General features: G+C 53.7%; 8 protein-coding genes across 8 annotated transcripts; 5 read left to right on the top strand and 3 right to left on the bottom strand.

The window, feature by feature from the left end:
* Positions 1-643: 643 nt before the first annotated feature.
* PHYSODRAFT_507496 (hypothetical protein) lies at positions 644-1678 on the top strand (the record flags this gene model as incomplete). The annotated part of the gene is made up of 4 exons (XM_009530319.1): positions 644-1051; positions 1196-1298; positions 1380-1474; positions 1517-1678. Coding segments are annotated over 4 exons (768 nt in total), but the record flags the coding sequence as incomplete, so codon positions are not given.
* A 550-nt stretch (positions 1679-2228) lies between these two features.
* On the top strand, positions 2229-2378 carry PHYSODRAFT_509715 (hypothetical protein; the record flags this gene model as incomplete). Its single annotated transcript, XM_009530320.1, has 1 exon — positions 2229-2378. A coding segment is annotated over one exon (150 nt), but the record flags the coding sequence as incomplete, so codon positions are not given.
* A 723-nt stretch (positions 2379-3101) lies between these two features.
* On the top strand, positions 3102-3475 carry PHYSODRAFT_315544 (hypothetical protein; the record flags this gene model as incomplete). The annotated part of the gene is made up of 2 exons (XM_009530321.1): positions 3102-3262; positions 3316-3475. 2 exons carry the CDS (start codon positions 3102-3104, stop codon positions 3473-3475), a joined length of 321 nt encoding a protein of 106 aa, XP_009528616.1.
* Positions 3476-3852: 377 nt separating this feature from the next.
* PHYSODRAFT_509738 (hypothetical protein) lies at positions 3853-4908 on the bottom strand (the record flags this gene model as incomplete). Its single annotated transcript, XM_009530322.1, has 2 exons — positions 3853-3989; positions 4032-4908. 2 exons carry the CDS (start codon positions 4906-4908, stop codon positions 3853-3855), a joined length of 1014 nt encoding a protein of 337 aa, XP_009528617.1.
* A 1802-nt stretch (positions 4909-6710) lies between these two features.
* Positions 6711-12088, bottom strand: PHYSODRAFT_333173 (hypothetical protein; the record flags this gene model as incomplete). Its single annotated transcript, XM_009530323.1, has 12 exons — positions 6711-6797; positions 6879-7067; positions 7125-7436; positions 7763-8302; positions 8366-8641; positions 8683-8760; positions 8855-8880; positions 8949-9140; positions 9189-9369; positions 10063-10608; positions 11384-11688; positions 11806-12088. The coding sequence occupies 12 exons, from the start codon at positions 12086-12088 to the stop codon at positions 6711-6713; spliced, it is 3015 nt and encodes a 1004-aa protein (XP_009528618.1).
* Positions 12089-16476: 4388 nt separating this feature from the next.
* PHYSODRAFT_333174 (hypothetical protein) lies at positions 16477-16908 on the top strand (the record flags this gene model as incomplete). Its single annotated transcript, XM_009530324.1, has 1 exon — positions 16477-16908. One exon carries the CDS (start codon positions 16477-16479, stop codon positions 16906-16908), a length of 432 nt encoding a protein of 143 aa, XP_009528619.1.
* A 295-nt stretch (positions 16909-17203) lies between these two features.
* Positions 17204-18061, top strand: PHYSODRAFT_506036 (hypothetical protein; the record flags this gene model as incomplete). Its single annotated transcript, XM_009530325.1, has 2 exons — positions 17204-17345; positions 17478-18061. Coding segments are annotated over 2 exons (726 nt in total), but the record flags the coding sequence as incomplete, so codon positions are not given.
* Positions 18062-20948: 2887 nt separating this feature from the next.
* Positions 20949-22417, bottom strand: PHYSODRAFT_301657 (hypothetical protein; the record flags this gene model as incomplete). Its single annotated transcript, XM_009530326.1, has 3 exons — positions 20949-21407; positions 21679-21968; positions 22051-22417. 3 exons carry the CDS (start codon positions 22415-22417, stop codon positions 20949-20951), a joined length of 1116 nt encoding a protein of 371 aa, XP_009528621.1.
* Positions 22418-23238: the final 821 nt, after the last annotated feature.

Here is a 23238-nt window from a genome sequence, read left to right on the forward strand (position 1 = left end):
GCGATGGGTTTATCCGATCTTACTGTTGCTGGCGCCGACCTCCACGGCTCAAGCTGGCTGTACGTATCCAAGGGCGCAATGCTATTTTCACAACATCCGTGGCAACTGTTCCCCCATTCGTAAACACACACAGCTGTAAACTGTAGCACTACGGAAGAGCTCACTTAGAACCGAGTGCGCGATATGGTCCAGTTTTTGACAATTTTCACGAAGCGGATGAAAATTGTACACTTTCGCAACTACATAACCTAACAAGTCAATACTGGACGAACATGACTAGGCTCTTGCTTGTTTGTTGGCAAAACCAAGATCTGTACTTAGTAAGGTATGAATGTACTCTAGACCACCACCTTTCGCTATATTGGTAGGCGTGGTTGGACCGTAGACTTCGTATAGCCGTCAACAGTCCTCAACATGTCGACATGTCAATCCACGCACGATCGCAACATTGTGCGATTGGTTGGCTCTCAATTTCTTCCCGGGAATTCCGGAGGACGGATTAAGCTGAATGTACGATCTGTGGGTCAAGGCACCCGAAAAAATAATACTCATAAAAATACATTCGAATACTTTAATTCAATGATTAATTTTAGACCCTCAATTTATTTTTGAATTGCACACAATTCGTATTTGAATTGCTCAGATGGAGTTCGTTGCAGCCACCAGTGTCCGCCGAAGAGTCCACCACCAACCACTCGCCGATCTGGCACCACTTCACCGCACCACTCGCAGCGGAGGCTCCTTCAGAATCAAATTTGCTTTCTTCACCCCTCACCGCCCAAGCCCCTCGCCCCACGTGTCCACCATGGTCCTCACGAGCAGCCAAATCTGCTCCATGCTTTTCACTGATGTCGGCAACGCCTTCTACAAGTGTACATCCTGCGACAAGCAGTACAAGAAGGGCAACGGCTACACGAACCTGCTGAACCACCTGCGGCGCAAACACAACAACTACGAGCAAGAGGCTCAGGAGGCATCACGCCGCCAGAACCTGATGCGCCTACACCTCGTCAGCACACGGACCAGGGACCTATACCGCTGGCTCGAGTGGGTCGTCTGCAATCGCCTCCCGTTTGCGTTCGTAGAGCGGCGGCTCACGCGCTTCAACGCCTCCCTCTCTCTCGTGTCGGAGGACACCCTCTCCAAGTACATCGTGCTGATTTTCGAGCTGCTAGAGCTGCGCGTCGTTCGCGAGCTCCCTGCATCGTTCGGTCTCGTTCTAGATGGGTGGACCAGTGGTGGTCGTCACTACATCGCGATATTCGCGGTATTCAGCAGCGACAGTACCGGTATTACCGGTGGCGGCGCTGACAACGAGTACTATGACGATCTGGAGTGCTCATCGCGCCGCTTCCTGCTGTTAACATTCGCTCCAGTAGAGGTCGAGGAAGACATGGATGCGCAGAGTCAGTACGACCTGATCGCCGACACGCTGTCTCGCTATAACAAGCCCTGGAGCGCGGTGAAGTTCATGGTGGGAGACAACTGCTCTGTGAACCAATGCATCGGCCGGAAGGAAGGGGTTATCCCCTTCATTGGATGTGCTAGTCACAGATTCAATTTGGCGGTGAAGGACTTCCTCAAGACCGAGGACGAGCTTATTGCGAAGGTGCACGCGCTGATGACCAAGCTCCGGACGATCAAGGGCCGCGCTCTGCTTATCCGCGTCTCCCATCTGTCGCCTCTGTTGAGGAACGACACCAGGTGGTCGAGCACGTACGAGATGGTGGCGCGCTATGTGAAGCTTCAGCCCGCCATAATCAAGCTGTGCCATGACCTTCTGGTCAAGTACGAAGTACAGCCGCTTTTGCTGCGGCGCGCCGAGCACGAGCGAGTCAAGGCGTTGGAGAAGGACCTGGAGAAGTTCGAGGGAGTCACTAAAGAGCTACAGAGGTCTACGCTAACTTTGTCTGCTGTGCGCCGTCTTTTTGACCAGGTCGTGAAGGAGTACCCTGCACTCAAGTCACGACTGGCCGCAACGGCTCCGATTGTCAACAACCAGCATTTAGAACTGGGCCTCGTCAAGCTTCAGCGCGAAGAGGTGTTGACGGCCGCGGAACGGTCGGCGTGTGCCGAGTTTAGATCGACGGCCCTTGAAAGGGCACCAGCGCGGGAGGACGGCAACAGCTCTATCGTTAAGGCGGCGTTCAAGAAGAGGAAGGCACCGAGGCGCTCGCAATACGTGGACGTCACATACGTGCCGCCGACGTCTAACGAATGCGAGCGCTTTTTTTTCGGCGGCGAAGCTGGTGCTCACAGACGTGCGGAAGAGTCTCTCCCCCATCATGCTCGAGATGCTGATGTGTCTGCAGTTCAACCGCGACTTGTGGGACGTCAACACGGTGGAGCAGGTTCGTGCACGAATTGGCAGCAATTAATGGCAATAATGCAATGATTAATTTTTGCCCGCAGTTTAGAAGTATTAATCTGAGTGTTGCATTCTCGGGTGCCCTGCTGTGGGTTGTTTTCGTGGTGATGGCAGAAATAGCTACGAAGCTGAATAGCAGCCCAGGAAGAGGGGCGTTGCAGCGAGCGGACAAGAACGACGGTCTTGCCCGCTATTCTCAAGTGCGATTGGGTGAAGTTCGTTGCTTCTTTATCATGAAACTGCTGCCTAAATTCGGCCATCGGACTACAACTTGCACTCCATGTAGCCATGTATAGCAGATACCTATTCCCAACCCAGTAGTGGCGAACTGATCTATCCGTTGTGAGTGAAAGCGTTAAGACATGCACTTATCTTTCTTGACTCCGTGACCCCAATGCGTCAGTAGGAGACACCGAGCTACAACCTCTTGTGAGCACTCTTGGAGTTCTCACTTCTGCATTCCCTTCACCCACGCCACCCGCTCTTCCCCTCTCAAGTACGCCACCAACCATGGCCGACGTCCCTGCAATGCCCAAGGTGGACATCCCCGTTGCGATCCCAGTCGACCTCGAGGCCGGTGCGGTTCCTCCCCAGCCAACGTCTCCCCAGAACAACTTCAACGGCGGTCAGCAAGGCAATGTGGGCCGGCAGCGAGCAAGCGGTGCAGACCCAGCAAGTCAACGTGACCATAGCGTCTCCTATTCAGCAGGCGCCTTCAGTCTACGAGCCGCCGATGCCCGGTAGCTGGGTCGTCGGACTCTGCGGCTACTGCCAGGACATGATACCCAACTGCTGCATGGCGTGGTTCTGCCCGTGCATCTCGACGGCGCAGATCGTCAAGCGTCTGGGCGTGAGCTCCTACTGCTGCGGCCTCTGCTTGAGCATCCTGTTCCTGTGGATAGGGCTGTTCCCGTGCTGGGTCTGCCACCTACGCGGCGCCACACGAGAGCGCTTCCGCAACCGGGCAACTGCTGCGGCGACTGCTGCGAGGCGTGCTGGTGCACCAGCTGCGCTATCGCTCAGATGGCCACGCGCGCGGGCAGCTACAAGCCCGGAAGCTGCAGCTTTGGCTCGCTCGACTCCCTGCACCCCTACAAGCCCATGTAGAGCAGTATGATACCGCCGACAACCAACCAATATCAAGATAGAACCTACTATAAGCATCGAACCTAATATCATCGCATGATGAAATGGTGAAATGGTGCCCCGTCAGAAGAACAGAGGAGGAGAAGCGATACTGGCGAAAGGCTCATCGGCAGAGAGTTTGTGGTGACTAGCTCCTGTATAGAGCTATCGGGCCGGACGAGAACCTTCGAGCAGCGTTCTGAAGCGGAGTTTCACCAGTGTGCACTACCTGGTTGACGTTGAAGTACTAGGTAATGTGGCGCGCATTTGGTATTATCTGGTGTTTTGTATTTTATCCTTCACTTGCGTATCTCTATGACAATGAATCGATCTCTACTAGCGTGACAGCTCTCATGAACCTACTGGCCGGTGCCGACTGGTGCGCGGCATTCCGGACAGCTCGGGTTGTGCCGCAGCCACGACATGATGCAGTTCTCGTGGTACACGTGGGCGCAGGGCAGTCTCACCGAGAAGTTGCCAGAGCTGGCATCGGGCGCTTCAGCCTCCTCACCGTCGCTGCTATTGCCACTCTCGTTACTGCCGCTGCTGGATGTGCTTTCAGGTATCTCAAGCCCCTTCATCTCACCCGAGACCAGCGGCTCGAGGCAAATGCTGCACGAGTGCTCGGAGTGCGTGGGCAGCAAATCTTCGACGTCTTCGAGGCTCAGGATGGCGTTCGCGTACGTGCAATTCGCGTCCAGCACGCTCTCAGGGAGTGACAAGAAGTCCCGCATCAGTAAGTAGATGTACAACACTTCACGCCCCAATGGAGCGGGTAGGTACGGCTCCACTACCAGCGCCGGAACAATCACCTCCAATGCCCTCCAACATTCAGAGAGGAACCCCTCGAGTTCCACCTTCCCAATGTTCATGGTGGCAGCGTCTGCGTGGATGGAGAACGCCGCGTACTGCAGGTGTTCGTATCGGTGGAAGACCTCGGCCAGGATCCGTAGGAACACCTCAAAGGGTTTCCATTCCACGACGATTTCTTGGCCCTCGTCGTGTTGCTGCTGCTGGATATTCGTCGGCGCGAGGTGTTGTGCTACCGTTGGATGGTGCAGGATGGCAGCGACTTGGGCGTAGAAGCCACGAAACTTGGTCTGGCTCATGGCAATGACCCACGCGGATTGTGTCGTGTGGCCGCCGTTCGAGGAGGACGAAGACGTCGTCGTCGCGCCGGTCGCCGCCATGCATGTGCTGGTGATAGTCAGCGAGAGCGACACCCGGTAGACCACGGCCAGCCCCACGCAGAGCAGCCGCGCCTGCACGAGGAAGCTGAAGCTGGACGGCTGGAACTCCTCGCTCATCTTGCGCAGTCGCCGCTGCATGGGCGCGTTGATGGCGTTGATGGCGGCGGTGTGCACGAGTTTCACGCGTTTGGTCTCGCGTTCCCCTTCCATCCTCTGCTTTGGCATTATTGGACTGACGCCCGAGCGCGCGGAATGCAAAATGACGACGAAAAGCGGGCGACTTGAGCTTAGCGCGGCGTCGAGCAGCAAACTGAACCGAACGCCGGACTTACGCCACCCCCCTCACGGCGACTTGTGCCGTCCATGGAAGAGTGCTTACTACAACGATACGGGCTCTGCGAGCCCACGCTGTAGACGATGGAGTAGGATAGTCGACTCTTCTGTCTCCGACTACAACAAGATACGCACTGGGTGCGGGGCACAAGTTGATCAGCTCCGGGCTCGAAACGCTGAGAATGTTTGGAGGTACGTCGCATCATTTGAGTTGAGGGTGGCGCTGGGTAGTGGAAGACGCAAGCGCGACAGCCCTCGCTACTGGGTGGTGCAGACTTATAGGCCTGTGCGCTCTATAAGGCAAATTTATCGTGCTTGCCAACGACAGGCAAGTAGAACGGGGACCACCAACACGCTCGACGTTGCTCCATGCGGCAATGCTCAATAGTTCTACAGCAATGGATGTCGCAACGCGTCCGACCCCACGCCGAACTACTAGAACGGCTCCTTCGCCCTACCATGAAGCTTTACTATTTTTGCGTTCACACCCAAGCACCAACGCGTAAACAATCGCTGTTGTCCGTTGTCGCTTGTGGCGTGGCGAGTCCGTCTGATAACTCGATAGGCACGCGGCGTGCGTAATGGGCCACGTAGCGTTCAGCCCGGATTGTTTCTCGAACTTTGTTTCGGTAGGCCTTCTTCCTCTCGATGCTGACAGCCCACGTGCTCGTGGAGTGGCCCCGCGACCACCAAACGGGTATGGCTCAGGTGCAGAGGTCGCCGTTTCAACATGCTGAGGGTTTGTGCGACGCGCGCAATAATACGCGTCTGCGTTGCGAATGGATCGGGGCTCAAGTGACCGACAAGTTCGGAGACTACTCTCCGCCCAGAGTGCATTTGGCTCAAGATGCTGCGCGTGCAGAGAGATACGGCGATGACTTGGCTCCATACGGCCGTGTCACGCGCTAATGGTAGTAATGGCTGTAGGCAAGGCCGATTTCAGATATGTTTTCTGGACTTGTGAGCTTTGACAAAAAATTACTAGGGTGACTGAGCTCAATTATTGTATTCCGTCCACAACTAGCAAATTTTACCTGTCCAGCGTACTACTCGCTGCGCATAACGTCGGCTTGGATATATTGCATGGATGCGGATATATTTCGGTTGGATACTTAAGCGTTGCCTTCCACTGAAAGTCTCTTGTACGGATTATCGTGAACGCCACAGTAAATTATGCTACACACGAGAGGTAAACAATGCATGTAAGGAAAACAAGCTGAATTGACGTCGATACACTATTGCGGAGGTACTAGAAGTATTAAAGCCTTGGATACAGCCTCTTTAGGTTCTGAAGTTCTGGATCCCTGCACGGCTTTACTAACATCATGGCCTTTATTCTTGACGGAGCAGAAGGTGGGACGCATCGCAAAACTTGTCCAGGCGGCGACCCAAAGCGTAGCAACGCATGGTTATCTCAGCTAACGAGATCAAATTATCTTTCGCCCCCTGGAGCATTGACGTAGCTGCAGTTGCTTCAGCAACCAGCAACGAGAACGCATCGTGACACTCAACCCCAGGTTTATCGTTGATTTCCTCACTTAATTCCTCGAGACGATCCCACAATGCATATTTCCAGAGGTAAATTGCGAAATAAATCAGCTTGTTGGAACTTGCCCGACCGGAGTCTGGTAGCCAGGTGTGCCAGCCCATCAGTTTACAAAAGCGGCGCCATTGCTTCCAGTTTGCGTTGTATTTCATGTTTGACGATCTTGCCAGGGCGTGGCTGCACAGAATCGCTCCCACACGCTTGAGAGATTGTCGAAGGGAGGTACGACGTTCACCTGTGTCCACGCACAAGAAAGACCAGACCACGTTGCCCATAATGGATGAGATTCAGTCCACGCCCGTGATCCCGCATCCACCATTGTGTTAAGCTTGCCAGGAATGTGGATGGCAGTGAAGAATAGGCCATACTTGAGCTCAACCATAGAGATCAGTCGATTGTAGAGCTGCGCCGTAGGGTGGCGGCTGTACCGACGACTCGCCCACGAAACAGCGCCCATATTGTCGATGTGAAACTGGACGTGGGTGGGCTGTGTCGGAGGTGCATTCTGCCAGTGCGGTCCCCACAAGAGTGCGGCGAGCACAGCACTCTGAAGTTCGCGTACGTTGATCGAATTCTGGTACGACCCACTCTGGAGCTCTGCGCATTCTTCGTCACTGTATTGCAGTCGGATATACCCACGCCGGCTGGTGTCCAAAGCACACAGACCTGTGTAGGAAGCATCCATCTCCACGATTATGCACGGGGGCGTAGTTGCAGCAAACTGTGATACTAGAATCCCATTAAACCGGTCTTGGTTGAGCATGACCGCTCTGAACCACCGCAAATCTTCGATGGTATCGGTGTCAAGGGCGCGGGCGCGGGCTCCGTAAGGCAGCATTGCCACGGTTGCCGTGTGGGCCCTCTGGAAAAAGCCCTAGCGGATGGAAAGCACGAGGCCACGTGGTGAAACACACCGAGAAGCTTCTGGAGGTCGGATTTGGAGGCACGTCCGGCATTGAGAACTTGGTCGACTTTGGTGGTAGCCCTCTGTAGTTTTTCCGCTGGGATGGATACGGTGCCGTCGGCGACGTCCCACATTAAGCCAAGCACAACATTCTTGGAGCGCCACGGGGTAAACTTCCGGTCATTGATTGCTGTCGGCCCTAACACAGTGGCCATTGCTTTTCGTAGCGCAACATTGGCATCGTGGAAGATTCGACCCTCATCAATCTCAACACACGTGTGATCATCACACCATACATTCCCACGAAAGGGGGACGCATTGTGGGTCGAGGAGTCCGACGAGTGCGAACCCTCATAAATATCATTGATGGCAGACCCCGCTAGAGAGTAAAAGGCCGGCGACCCACACCAGCCAAAGCCACAGGCCAAATCGATGACTACGTAGTCGTCGATGGCAAAAGCAAACATGTGCACGGCATCCTCGTGGACAGGCACGTGACGAAAGGCACCGGACACGTCTCCGAGCATCAATAACACGTCAGCATCAGGCTGGGCCGTGCGTAAATCGTGGATCCGGCGCGCAATATCGCGGGGAGGGTTGTAGGAGACTGGCGGGATATTGGAGCGATCCGTAAAGTCGTTCACCGATGCCCCATCAGGATATGAGTAGTCGTTAATCATCCGTGTCTCGTTGCCGGCCTTGTCAACCACTCCAACCGGGCTGAGGAATATCTCAGACCACAAGTCGAGCACACTCGCGTTGAGTACGAGATAGCGGCCATCTCGCTGACCCTTGCTGATGTGTTTGAGGACTTCGGCAGAATGAACAATGGCGCTCTTGTGATTGGAGGGCCGAATTACTTGCCGATCCGGCTTCGACATCGTCCAACGTGGACGTACTCCTTCCCTGACAACGCCATTCCACTGGCAAAATAGGTCTGGGTTCGCTGCTGACTTGTTGGACAACTCATACAAGGCTTTGTTGGGCCTACCATCCTCCTTGGTCTGCCCGCGTATCAGACGCACGAACATGGGCAGCGACCGATTTGACCGATACGCCAACATGGTGAGGAACTCGACGGAGTCTGTATCAATCTTGTCGTCCACATGACTGGTAGGAGGGGGTGTCAACCCCAGTGCGGATGCATATTCGGCCAGGTTGGAGAGTCTGTCCCGCTCGGAAATATCAGCGAGGCGTTGTAGTAGATGCAAAGTACTTGATAGATCTCGAACATCTCCAGTCCTTGTACACGAGCGCGGTATTTCACGAACATCAATACTTGATGCAGCTTGATCTGCACAAGCGGGCACAGCACGCAAACACGGGGCACCACGGACATCAATCACTGGAACAGCAGATGATAGTCATTGTTGCGACTGTTCTGTTACTCCTTTGTACTTTTCGGTGATGTAGGCTTTCACGATTTCAGGAAGGAGTTGGGTTGAAAGTGCGCGCGCTTGCTGTCAAAGCAGTTCCCATTACCGTCGCCGGGGCAGCCGACGACCGAGGTTGCCTTCATACACAGGCGCTTGTCACCTTGACGCGGTAGTGCAGATAGCACGGCAGCTGGGATCGATGACGTGCGGGGCTGTCTGTAGACACGGCGGGTGTCATCCTGACCGTGGCGGGCCCGCGGATGGGCATGCTCGAGCTCGCGCTGAGCTCGTCGGAGCTCTTCCAGTTCCAATAGAACCTCGTCCTTTCGAGTAATCTCTTACTTACCGATACTCCGGGCCGCGTCAACGTCGCGCGAGACAATCATACTCCGAAACTTGCTAAACTTGCTCGTGATCCAAAACGCCATAAGCTTCCAGCCGACACTGTCGGAGTCGAACAGGCCTTGGTAAGAGTCGATAAAGCTGATCGCATCGTCAACAAGGTTCACAACCGTCTGAGTGTAAAACTGCTCAGCAAATTTGCGAAGGGACCGCAATGATCTGCTGACATCGGTGCGCGACCTTGCCGTTTGAGGTGGGCGCAGCGTGTTGCGTTCCGAGAAGTCCGTAAAGCTGACAGTCGAATCATGGGCATTTATGCGAGTCATCAGGATGGCAGTGCATCAGTGAGAGTCCATGGACCCCAAATCCAAAGTTGAGAAGGCCACGGCACACGGGTGGCACGGCGAGGAAGGGGGCGTGGACTCGTTGCTGCATACGTTCGAAAATGTAATTACACGACTTACCTCGAAATCGCGGGTGTAAAATTGTCCGGCTTAAGCGCTGCTGGGTCGCTGATGGTCGAAACGCACCCCGACTGGGCTCATTGTCATCGTCTTTTGAGCTAGGCTCGTCGTCCTCGGTACCATAACCAACTCCATAGTCAAGAAGATCGTCGTGTGCCGATGCACCATCCCGTTCCGGGGCTCTTGATCGCTTACCAAGCATACGATTCTGATTGCGCAACGCCTGGATATCATCATCCGTTGCCTTGCTTGTGATACTCAGTAGGTCATCAGGCATGTGAGATGACATGGGTCGCTGTGGTGCAGCTCCGGGGCCTGATCGATCGGCACGTGGCAGTTGCGGGTCGTTGTAAATGGCTAGAGCGTTCTTTTGCGCTGACCCATGAGGCAATCGAGAACGTGCTGCCGTCGTACTTGCACCGTTGCCAGATCGTGGGGGCGGATGAGAGGCACGATTTCCTCGGGTATGAAGGGATCTGTCAGCATGGACTGCACCGACGCTGGTAGCTCTCCTCGACGCCTGCGGCAGGCCATAATCACTGTATTCTGTTGCACGAGAAGCTCCATGGAGTTGAGAACCATGTCTGTCACTGTCGCCCCAACTTGAAGGGCGTACGTTATCGGGTCGGCCTTGATGATGCGAAGGGGTTCACACAGTCGTACCGTAGTAACTTCCTGCCCGACTAGCACGCTGAGCGATGGGCCGGCCGCCAACATCTCGTAGCGGATCACGACTCCATATGCCCACTCGCCTGTTGAAGGACCGCTGGGTTGAACGAACGCGACGGGTTGTCCCACGTAATCTCCGGGCCAGAGTTCAACCTCGGCGGCATCGACGACGCGGAGGTCTATCGCAGCGACTGGAAGCTGGAGTTCGTGGCCATCCTCCCCGGCATCAGGGCCCACAACGCGCACCGTCGCGCTATCTCCTTCAACGTGGAGCACCCGAACGTAGCAGAACTTGGTGAGCGTAGGAGCGTGAGCGGGGCCAATGAAGGCGAGTGAATTGGCGGAAACGGCATACGGGGACATGGTTGCTGGCGTAGATGCAATGGCTGGAGACTAAAGGCGCGGGCTGCTCGAAGAGAAGTCGACTGAAGAGACACGTCGGAAACCGCTAAGAAGCTATTTCAGCACCTCAAGGAAGAATTCAAAGTGAGATCTAGACTGCGGCATTCGCTGGCTCCCCACTAATAGCTACATCAGCCTTAGGTTCTTACCGCCTATCGGAAAACTAGTCATCCTCACGGACTGACCCTCAAAGGATTGTGTTTGGGCTGCGAGGGGCTCGAACGCTCTGCGATGGTTAACCGTTCCAGCTCGTCGACAACAGCAGACAAGTTTACACGATGAGCCTCATCCTTACAACACATTCGCCACACCAACTTGTGTGCGTCTCTAGATGGACAGTCCGGTTCGTTAAAGCTAAACGCATCGGTCTCTGGGGACCACCGCGCTTTATGTTTTTTTACAACGCTTTCACTTTCGCAGCTCCACGGCTTTTCCCTTGTCGTGGCTTCCAGAATGCACATACCCAAAGAGAAATGTCCGACGCGATTGAAGCCGGTTCACCTGCCAAAATCTCAGGAGCCAGCCAACGTATCGATCCCATTACGCCCGTCGAGCCACGATCGGATCTCTCCATCGATCCGCACAAGCTGAAATTGGACAGCTTCGCCAAACCATCACTGCCAATCAAAATGTTACTGCACCGAAGATCGCCGTGAACTTTTACCCGCTCGTGCAGATACCTGAGACCTAATGCTGCCTCATATAGGAACTTCCACACTGTGGGCTTCTCCATCGGAGATAATTCTACATGCTCGATCAGGGAACCATGGGTGATGTATTCACAAACAAAGAGCTGCAAGTTCGGTGGAGCATAGCATGCGCCGTACATCTTCATCACATTGGGGTGCCGTAGCTGTTTCCATTGCGCTACTTCCTCCTCCAACGTTGTCGCGGATGCTTCTGGAACAAACAGTTTAACGACAGCGTCGGCGTCCAACCACTTGGCACGGAATTCACCTCCAATGTTACCTCCGTTACAGAAGCGGACAAATTCAATTTCAGACGGAGAAATTGAAAGATTCGTTGACAGTAGGCCACCGCTAGAATTTTCTTGGGGGTGATAAAAAAGAAATGGAGTAAGCATACTCCGAACTTCTTGATGGCCACGATCACGAGCTAGACGAATTGCGGTTTCTTCGCGTTGGTTTCTGGCCTTGATGTCAATGCCTCGTTGTTCAAAGAGATACCGGACGGCCTCGACTTGTCCTTGCATAGAGGCTTTCATTAATGCAGTGTCACCGTTTTTGTTTTTAGCGTTCACGTCCACTCCGTCTCCAGTGTCTCCGTTGTCCCTTTCCACGTTTCTATCAGTACCACTTCGCTTCATGAAATAGCGAAGTATGTCCACATGGCCTCCATCTGCTGCCATAATCAATAGTGTGTCTCCGGCTTTTGTTGTGGTAGTAAAGTCCGCCCCGTACTCAGCTAAGCACCGAATAACCTCAATGTGTCGTCTCAGCGTAGCCATCATTAAAGCGGTTTCTCCGTCCCAGTTTGCGGCGTTTACGCTGGAGCTTGGTTGACGAGCTAGTTCCTGCACAATACCAAGGTGCCCATTTGCCGCAGCAATCACGAGCATATTGACGCCGTATTCATTTTTGGCGTGTACGTCCACACCCGGCTGCCCAGCGGCATATTGGAATATGTTCAAGTAGCCTCTCTTAGCAGCTATCGTCAAAGCTGTGTCCCCAAAGTTACTTAACGCGGTTATATCAGCGCCATGCTCAGCGACATACCGAACCACTTCGACTTGACCACTTTCTCCGGCCATCATCACCGTTGTGTAGCCATCACTAGTTTGTGCATTTACATCTGCGCCGCCATTTTCAGTGAGATCCCGAACCTTTTTAATCTGACCGCTGGTAGCCGCCCACATCAGGTCCAAATCTCGATTTTCACTGGTAGCATCCAAAATTTCTAAGCGGTGGCTAAACGCATAATAGACACCTTTTGCCCACGTAATTTACGCGTTTTCGAGCACATGTTTCCGCACCAAAACGCGTCAAAATCGTCACGTTCAAATGATGATTGACTGACTGTTTACTGTGATATACCTCTTATATCCGTTTTTAAATATTCATATACCAAATATATTGTCTTACAGGTTTTTGCGATCGTATCGCATGCGCGCTCTCAGCTTTCCGCACTCAGCTTGTGCGCATTCTGCGCTCGGATGAGTTCTGCAGACGACGCCGATGCCGTCGCAACAGACGCACGCATAGAGCTACAGCCAAGGCACACATCCACAATAGGAGCGACCACCTAGCAGCTTTAGCGCACCATGGGGAGTGTCGACTTGGTCGCTAAGAAGCAGCACGGTGTTATCGAAGGTAAACACAGCGAGATGAGAAGACACTTGAGCAGTAGGGTTCCAGTTTCAAAGTAATTCATTATAATATACGCACTGCACGAGGAGGAAAGTCCCAGACAGAAAACCCCCTTTGACCCGTTGACTACATCCATCAGATGAGCAACGGTTCGATCTCAACCTGTCCACGAGACAGATCGAGCTTTGCAATGAATTTGAGTTCAACTTTCTTGGATGTTCCTCCGGAAATCCTCATACTCCCCCTGAACTCAAGTTCCTTTGCACAACACAATCGCCATCTTCACTAAGACGATCTTTCATCGTATAGGCGACGATCTTTCGTCACACAGTCGCGATCAAAGCCTCGAGTTCATCATTTTCGAAAATGTTCCTTTCAACTTGGAAGGGTCCGTTCACTCCCCCTGAACTCGAGCTGTGTGTCGCGCTGGCATCGCTACCGTTGTGATTGTTTACCAACGTATCAGTGCGGGAGTTCGAGCTGACCCACAGGCAAGATGTTACCACTAGGGCTCCCTATCTTCCGCTTCGTGTTCCGCCGCTCTATATTTGTGAATTTTGCATCACTTCCGACTCACCATTTAGGTGTCCGGTCCCCCTAAGCCTGCGAGTCATACTCGACCGCTACCTCCTCATAGCTTTAGCTAACCCTCGGCCGACTCACATGTCACCGCGTGCGCTGCACCAAGCGCACCTTTCCCACGAGAACTCACGGCACAAATCGCACAAGATCTCAGAGTGCGCTTGCAGGACGACAGACACCGCTTGCACTGCGGTCCAAAGCAGCACTTTTCGAATCCGGCACGAACGTAACAAGTGCTGGTTCGGATGCCCGAACTACGCAATGCATCTCATCAATATTCTCCATCTTTCTCGGAGCAGACTAGCCACTTCCAGAAAAGACTTGAGGCGACAACACATAGCTCACTTTCGTATCGCGTTGCCGTCATAGGGTGTCCTTCCCACAGCCTCCAGTGGTCGTTCGTGTGCACACCGTCTTGCCTGCTACCGCAGGTGTTGCCAAGCGTCATTCATCCACCGCCTCGTGGCCCAGGATCATTCACGTCTACCCAACGCTAAGCCGTCTCAGCATTGCCAGGTAGCGCCACCGGCTTAGGTCCGCTCATGTTGTCTCACATGACCCCACCAGATCGACGACCGCATGACACCCGCAGCGTTGCGGCACCATGACAACTTCGTTGCCTGAAGTTTCGCCAACAGCACCAACATAGTCACCCATTCTCCTGTCGATCACGCCAGCGGCCAGGTGCAGCGGGGTGCTTCTCAAAGTAACAACGCACGGCACCAGGTGTTCGCAGTACTCGAACCTGTTCTCCTACCAGTACTCGCTAAAGTACCCACACTGCTTCGACGGCAATCATTGCTCACATCTCGCTCTTGGCGCTCATTACATTGCGAGTCATCATGATTTCCTTCCTGGGGGCTCACAGATATCAACGTCAATACCAGCAGCAACAAACACTTCCACTCGCACTGGATAAGGCATAACCCGTCCGCATCATCTGTCAACATCCTCATCGAGACGAACATGTTCCGTCGTATTCATTGTACCCAGTCTTTCTCACGCAACTGCATCCGTAGTATCCATCCACGCTCGTCAGCAATGCACGAACACATCACGACCGCCATGAGCACCCGTAGCAGCGTCATTATAGCTCGCTATTGGCACTCATTCGTTGATACTCTCCTGATTTACAATGCTGCCAGTTATGTCCTTGGTGTTCTGGCATCCGCGCCTCTGACGCCCGTAAACTTGTTCGGCGATCCGTTCATAACTTCGTTGGGGCTCGTCCGCACACAAGCGCCACCTGGTGTCGCCACATACCTTCGCCAAACTTCGCTCTGAGCACCACAATCGTCGCATTCGTCCCGACGCCGCTGCAAACCACTGCGAACGATTTTCACCGATAACCGTTCCGCTACCATTACAGCCACGCCGTCCTCAGCTCTGGCGTCATTGCTCTCTTCCACAGCACCGTCACCACTTCGCACAAGCGCGTCAACTTTGATTTCGAGTCGCCCAAACTACCGGTAAGCCGCGTCCTTGTTGCCGCTCTAGCAATCTTACAACATTCCACCTCCACGAAAATGTTGTCCATCCAGTGATGGCTACACCACATAAGTGCACGAATCTTCGTCCGAAATCACCCCGACAGAACCCCCATAATGATTCAGCCGACAGCCAATTGCGTGAAGATATTCCATCCTTTCAACAGCTCACCACGACCATTGTAGTCAACCGTCTTCGAGTTCCTTACCACAAGTAGAAACTTCACTCTCGTCACGTACACCCATTGTGCACAGCATCACTTCACGTTACTCAATGCATGGTCTCACTTTGACGCCGCTGAGACCCCAAATCACCCGCTCAATGTCACCCTACAACAACCATCTAGTGGGGTCCCAGCCCCGGGCGGACCGTGACTAGGACTTCAATATCACTCGGTTGCAACTGGTCCTCAACGCTTACTTCTGTTGACTGCAAGTTGGAGTTGTGCCAGGCGGGACAATGGTGGCTCGCTCGACGCCCGACGCTACGCTTACCACGGCAACGTCCGTCCTCCAGAACCGATTAATCCGTTCCTTACTCTCGACTTCACTTCGTCGAGCGATAACCGAACCCCACACCCTCTACAACCAGCAGCGCCCTGCTACGAATCTCAGCAGCAGCAAGATCTACGTCGCTACCATCGCTCTTTTGATCGGAGTGCATGCTATCGACGAGCAACTTGTCCCGGCAGCAGCAGCTCCAAAATCGACCCGCGTTCACTGCTGCTGACATGATTATAACAAGCGGGATGACATGCAGCGTGGTCAGCTGTCCGTTCTCCTCTGCCAGCTCCATCAGGTCTCCGCGCAGCACCTCCGACTGCTGGCACATCACTAAGTAATCCACCACTTGATCCAATCTTGACGAGAACACCATACACGAGGCTTCGTCTCTCAGTCACCGCTATGCCCCACAACCTTGACTGCCCGGTTTAACGCCACACACACACCAGATGCCAATACACAGTCACTTTGGGCTCATAACCTAGCAGCTTTAGCGCGCCATGGGGAGTGTCGACTTGGTCGCTAAGAAGCAGCACGGTGTTATCGAAGGTAAACACAGCGAGATGAGAAGACACTTGAGCAGTAGGGTTCCAGTTTCAAAGTAATTCATTATAATATACGCACTGCACGAGGAGGAAAGTCCCAGACAGAAAACCCCCTTTGACCCGTTGACTACATCCATCAGATGAGCAACGGTTCGATCTCAACCTGTCCACGAGACAGATCGGCTTTGCAATGAACTTAAGTTCAACTTTCTTGGATGTTCCTCCGGAAATCCTCATACCACCAGCCGTGGGACCCCAGAAGCAGCAAGTCCACACCGCTAGATGCAGGAACCTCATTGGGCACTTACGGTGATGGCCGTCGCAAGCAGCTGGGGCCATCACGAGCACTCCGTGCGGTTGGGCGGTCAAGGCCCTAATTATGACTATGACCGAGGCATGGGCAACACCTTCACCGCCGGCGGTGATGTTTCCGCTGTCGCTGGAGCTGGCTACGATTCCAGGGGTAATCTTCGCAACGGATTTGTTGCTTTGCTCTTAAGTGGTGATAGTGGTGGCGGTCATGGAGTCCGTGGTGACGTACGTGATGTGCAGGGCTATACCAGTGGCGACGTCGAGCAAAGCTGGCGCCAGCTCAGTAAGGATGCTCGGAACCTCGACGATGCCGAGCATGAAATGCTTGTCGACCAAGGTTACGGCGAGCGTGATGACGAACATGATGAAGCCGAACAAGGTGACGAAGGACACGCTGACGATCACTCAACGACAGATGGTTTTTTTCACTAGAGCTGGAGGAACAGATAGTTGAAGCAGCAGAGAAAATATTGCGCCAGACGCCGAGGAACAGCATCGATACTTGGGTGCTGTATAGAAGGCTTCTCCGTTATCGACACCTAAAAATGCTTTCGCGTGCTGTAGCGTGTGCGCTAGCAATGCAGATGCGAGATCACGAAAAGAAGACACTTCGGGAGCAAGTTCCAGACATCCGATTTAATATCAATCGTTTGTCGGAGAAGGACTGTATCAACCGCTTTCGGTTCCGCAAGGTGCATTTAGCCTATTTGCTGAACCATTTTTCTCGACTGAAGAAGGATATCGAGTATCTGGCATCGAGGCACTGTGTATCACGCTAGAGCGGATGGGGTATCCGGCCCGCTGGAGGGAGCAAGTGAACAAGTTAGGGCGATCGGAGAGTAATCTCAGTTCCATTTTCTACTATGTATGTGAGCGAATAACTTCGCGCTGCGCCCCGCTACTGAAAGGAGATTGGGATCGGGTTAGTGCGCGACTGGAAGGCTTCGCATCAGCTATCTACGCAAAAGGATCGGCGCTGAAGAATCTGTGGGGTTTTATAGACGGAACGGTGAGGAAAATATGCCGTCCAGGAGATAGCATCGAGCAGCGAGCGATGTACAACGGTCACAAGCGTTCTCATGCAGTGAAATTTCAGGCCGTGACGACACCCGATGGAATTATCGCGCACATGTTTGGTCCTGCTCAAGGACGTGCGCACGACCTTACGTTGCTGGAGGATTCAGACCTGGAGAATATAATCGGCCGTGATCAGCGATTTCACGGCTACCTGCTCTACGGCGACCCTGCGTACGGCCAGGCGGACGTATTTGCATCTCCTTTTGACAAGGTGGGAGCAACAAGAGAAGAGATTGAAGTCAACAGGTCGCTTAGCAAAGTGAGGATTTCGGTCGAGTGGATGTTCGGCAAAATAATTGGTGAATGGGCTATGCTGGACTTCAAGCGCAAAATGAGCATTGGGAACGTTCCCGTTGGTACGCTTTACGAGGTCGCCGCCATTTTCGCTAACTGCGTGACGATCGCACGGCACCAGAATATCATTAACAGCTACTTTGATGTTCGCCCGCCTTCATTTGAGAAGTATTTTGCTGGACTGACAAGAATTAGTTGGAAACCAAAGCAATAGTTTATTGATGCCTCTCGTACGGTGGCTTACTCGTTAGCAAAAAAATAACTTAGCTCGTCGCTGAAACTAAAAAGAATGAGAGATGGTATCGATGTGATCACGCTAAGCAGCGCTACTGCGGTTGGCGCTTCCGCCGCCGAAATGCTGGAGAAGCAAGTGCGTCGTGTTACCCAGCGTCTCAACGGCTTTCGCCAGCGCGTTATCTCGAGCAGCTTGGGCCGCTCGATCTTTGACCATCATCGCTTCTTCCCGCGCCCATATTTCGCGAAGGCGCGTCCTGCCGACCTTGTGGCCGGATTCATTCTCCTCCTCGTCGTTGTCTTCTTCCGTCTGGTCGCTCTCTTCGTTATCTCCTTGCTTTGTTTCTTCATCGCTGCTGTATTCACTCCCCAGCATACGTCGCAAGCCTGTGCGTTCATCGCTGGCAGCACTCTCAGCTTCGCTTGCGTCGTGTTGGACAGCATGCTCGTCGTGATACTTTTTGTCTGGAACCCCCAATGTTGCTGAGAGGGAAGTAATCCGCCACTGAAACGCATGCATACTATTGGTAGTGGCGCGAGTTAAAGACAATCGCAAAACCCGTGTACGGGTCTTGCCCAGGCGAGATCGTCGCGGTTTGATAGAACTCAGTAACAAGTGCATGGAACCGATCGAACAGTATCGGGTGGTGACTTGACTCTTGTAGGCGCACCTGCACGCTCATTAACTCGCTGAATACTCGGCAATACTGGACATCGTAACAGTTTTCCATGTACTGTTCAAGTTTCAGCCACGCTTCTTTCAGTCAGTCGTCCATGCTCACCAATAGAGGTCATAGACTCTGTGTCTTGGTCCAGTTGGGTGGCGGCTCCATTAGCGGCCAAGCGCTCCAGTTCATAGACAACAAAAGACAGACGGGTGAGTTCACGAGGGTTATGACAGCACATGCGGCCTACCAAATCACTTATTCCAGACGAGGAGAGTACCGGACCATCCATCTCAGAGGTCCAAGTCTCGTCATGTTCTTCCCCAGCCATTGCCTCCAAAATGCACATTCCCAACGAAAATACATCCGACTCGAACAAAGGTGGTTCCCCCTTCAAAATCTCAGGTGCCATCCAGCGCATGATCCCGTTAAAACAACGCTGAGACGGCTTTCCCGTCCTCCGACTTAACCCAAAAGTGGACAACTTTGCCACGCCATCAGTATATTTCTGCAACGAAGGTCTCTATGGACGATTCCCCGTTCATGGAGATATTCGAGAGCCAACGCTGCCTCGAGCAGGTACTTCCAGATTGTCGGGTTTTCCATGGGAAATGGCGTACCGGTAACATACTCCCAAAGCGAGCCTCCACTGGCATACTCACATACCAAGAGCTGTAGCTGAGGATCAGCCTGGTACCAGCCGTACAGCTTGAGAACATTAGGATGCCGCAGTCGCTGCCATTGCCGCACTTCATCGCTGAATGTGGAATAAGACGCTTGCGAGGTGAAGATCTTCACTGCAGCGTCAACACCGAGCCACTTTATTCGGCTGTATTCACACCCCATATGGCCGTCCGTACTGATATCGATTCGTTCGATCTCACTCAGAGGAATGGAAGACATTGCTGGCGAGGACTGATTACCAATGTTTAGATGATTCAATATGTCGCTGGCATCGAACGGAGAAGCAAAGGGGCGAATACTTAGAAGAAACGGCGTGAGATACTGCACGATATCAGCGTATCCATTGTCAGATGCCACTTGGACTGCTGTTTCGCGAAGCTTGTTTCTGGCATCGACAATCGCTCGGCGGTCTTTCACGAGATATAGCACGATTTCCAGGTGGCCAATTCCAGACGCTATCATGAGTGCAGTATGCCCGAGTTCCGCAGACGCATTCACATCGGCGCCAGCTTCCGAGAGAAATTGGACAACATCAGCATGTCCAACTTTGCACGCCTTCATTAGGGGCGTGAATCCGAACTTGTCCTTCGCATCCAATTGAACACTGCGTAGTCCAGCAAGATAGCGAACAACTTCCGTCTGTCCGCTTCTTGCAGCCCACATCAGAGCCGTATACCCGTTCGCGTTCGACACGTTCGCGTCGGACTTGCACTTTTTGGTAAGAAACCGAACTATCTCTGTGTGGCCCCCTTCAGCAGCCCTCATCAGCGCCGTGTCTCCACAGTAGTCCGTGGAATCCACCGCGGCTCCGTTGGTCACTAGATACCGCACCACCGACATACGCCCCTCCCTCGCCGCCCATCGTAGAGCGTTGTCCTTATCCACGCTGGTGCCTTGTTCTACCAGAGCCTTCACCCTCTCCAGTTCACCCGCCCTCGCAGCTTCCAAGAGCTCGTTCTCCTCCATCTGGGTGATGCGGGGAGATCTTAAATGAGGCGCCTGTCTGGACTGATTCATGCCCGAGGACTGGCCCTCATTGCGGGTACTTCTCTGTCCCACCAGAAAATGCAGTAAATTTTTAAGCATCGATATCTAGTAGATGGAGGAAAACGGCATTGCATAGATCGCAACGATTGCTTCGTCCACTAATTTTTTCAGATCGCCAGGACCAATGTTGGCGGGGATACGATGAGATCAGTGCCGCCCTGCCAGTGGTGATCACGTTTTCCTCCGTAGTTCATCGAGTATTCATTATTGTTGACCTGGGCAGCTGGTAGCCCAGTACTGTAAAGGTCGGTTGGATGCATTCCCCGCCTAAATCGATTGATGGCACACCACTTACACAAAATAGATTAGATTAAAAAATTCATTTTGGAGGGGGATTGCGGTCGCAATTTTTCGCGCCAAAATCTTCTTGTGGTAAGCACTGGGGAATGCTACTTCCCCTCCTTCGCCATACAAAAGTTGTGACCGGCACCTAGGTATATCTGCACTCTGCTCGGCGATGTTTTCCACCTTTCATTCGTTGCTGCTCGTAGCTAGGCACGCTGCGACGACCATACGCTCCATGGCCCTCGTTAACCCAGGTTCGTTCTCGAGCCCCATAAACTCCTGGCGCATCCTTTCCGTCGTTAGGTCAAGTAGTAGCACTTCGGTGATGTGAGGACACCCAATCGTTGTTGGCACTGTGTACCGTGTAGACGCGCGGTGAAGAAAGCTTTGCTGCACCTCGCTCGAATACTTTGTCGCGCAAATGACAAGGACATTAGTCATGTTCCCGAACTTATCCTCCACCTCACCGAGGTTGCAGAACTTGTACTTCATCTGCTCGGCAATTTCACCTAGGAGTTTGCCCACACCCTCGTGCATCCCCACGTTAACCGAAGCGTTCCTGCCCTTCACCAGGTCAACGTACATCACGCTCCTCTGCATGTCACCCTCTCGCATCTTGCCTCTGCGCTTTCGGGGAAGGGCTGGCTGAATATCTTACTGAATCCATGACATGTTACTATTGTGAAGCACGAAAATAGTATTTCCGTGTATTTTCCTCAATGCGTTTTCACGCTCGATACTATTAACGTTATTGACACATCATGCCTTCGGTCCGGTAGATATGCCTGTCAAAGCTCAGCATGTACTTGGGTGGTAGTCTCCGTCCAAGCTGCGGCAGAATGAAGGCGATAAACCACAGCGCGTCCTGCCTGCCAAGCATCCGAGCCAGTGCATGCCGCACCGACGCAGCACTAACCACTGACAGTTTCAGCCTCTCGCCGTCGCGCTGCATAAACTCGATGGTGCTCTGCTCTGTGAGCACCAGATACACGTGCCAGCCCCAGTATCCGCAGACCACGACGCCCACCACGGTCGTCGCCATGAAGGAGAAGAGCACCTTGAAGCGGTCCAGCACAACGTTGTCCCTGCCTTCAGCCTGAGCGTCCGCGCTGCTGCTCGTGAACGTCTCGACGAAGAGCCTCGCCGACAACATGGCGACGTACAAGCAGCTCACCCAGATGTAGAGCAGCAGCAGCCAGAAGTGCCCTAATACAGCCGAACGGTAATATTATGTGAGCACAGTACAGCCCACATCGAGCTCATAGCTCGTTATGGCGTAATAACGTACGGTAGTTGTGGTACCCGACGCAGTTGTTGAGCCAGGGGCAGTGGTGGTCCATCTCGTAGACGCATCGCCGGCACTCGCGGCAGTGGTGCGCCCTGGGCGGCTTGGGCATCTTGCAGTGCTGGCAGATCCGCTGGTGGTCGCTGCCGCCATCGCAGCCGTCATTGGGCGCCAGCTGCCGGCTCACCACGTAGCCGGGGTCGCTCCAGACGGCCAGCGAGTACTGCAGTAGCAGCTCCGAGGCCAGGAAGACGCTGGCCGCAGCGTGCCACGGGCTGCGCGCAGGCAGAAACTTGCCGAAGTGCACGCAGGCGATGCCCAGGATCAGCCCGTAGCCCAGCGCCACCAGCAGCGGGCCCAGCAGTGACATCGCCGAGTGACGCATGGCACCAGGTGTATGTCGCCAAGTCGCATGTGTATCAGGGACATCTCCACGGGCGCATTGGCCGGATGCGTCCGCTTAAATGTATACGTCCATATACGCACACACTCCTGGATATCAATTGTATCAGGTGAGAGAAGTCAGTTTCTCCAAGCAACATAAGGGTTAGAGCCCACTATTCGGGTGATTTCAGTAGTCGAGAATGCGGTCTTGCAGGCAGTGCTATACGTACTATACGCCATTACTCACCCTCTCAGCGGCCGCGCTTCCCGCCCACCCAAGCCCGGCCCCCCGCTATCAACCAAAGAGCGGCGCGCCAGCCAAGTAAGTCCAGCCAAGTCGAAGGGAAGGGGGGACGAGGCTTACACCCGCGGAGTCTCCTGGTCCCTACGGTCTCTGCGGCGTTCAGCTCAGCCGCCTGCGTGTGTGTGAGAGAGTCGCTCTCTCGGAAAAGCCCCCGAGAAGGAGAACGAGGAGAGAAGGGAGTGAAGCCATCAATCAATCGGCCAGCCAAGAGGAGAGCATAACAAGGTGAGGAGACCAGCTCGTTGATTAAGGAGGGGCCGATGGATGGAGAGAGACGGATGGACGGAGGAGAGAAGGAGAGGAGACCGAGGCACGGGATCACTTCGCAACTGGCAGACCACGGAGCTGCAGTATACAGGGGACAAGTCTCTCCTCCTCCTCCTTCCCCTTTCGTAGGAGACCTCCCCATCCGTCGTGCCTCTGAGCTCTCTGGGTCAGGAGAGCGCCCCTTGGGTCGCGTCTGCTTGCGCGTAGGTGGCTGACGTTTGTGCTTGATGGTGCTA

The sequence above is a fragment of the Phytophthora sojae genome (assembly GCF_000149755.1).
Source record: "Phytophthora sojae unplaced genomic scaffold PHYSOscaffold_5, whole genome shotgun sequence".
In the NCBI taxonomy this organism is placed as follows: domain Eukaryota; phylum Oomycota; class Peronosporomycetes; order Peronosporales; family Peronosporaceae; genus Phytophthora; species Phytophthora sojae.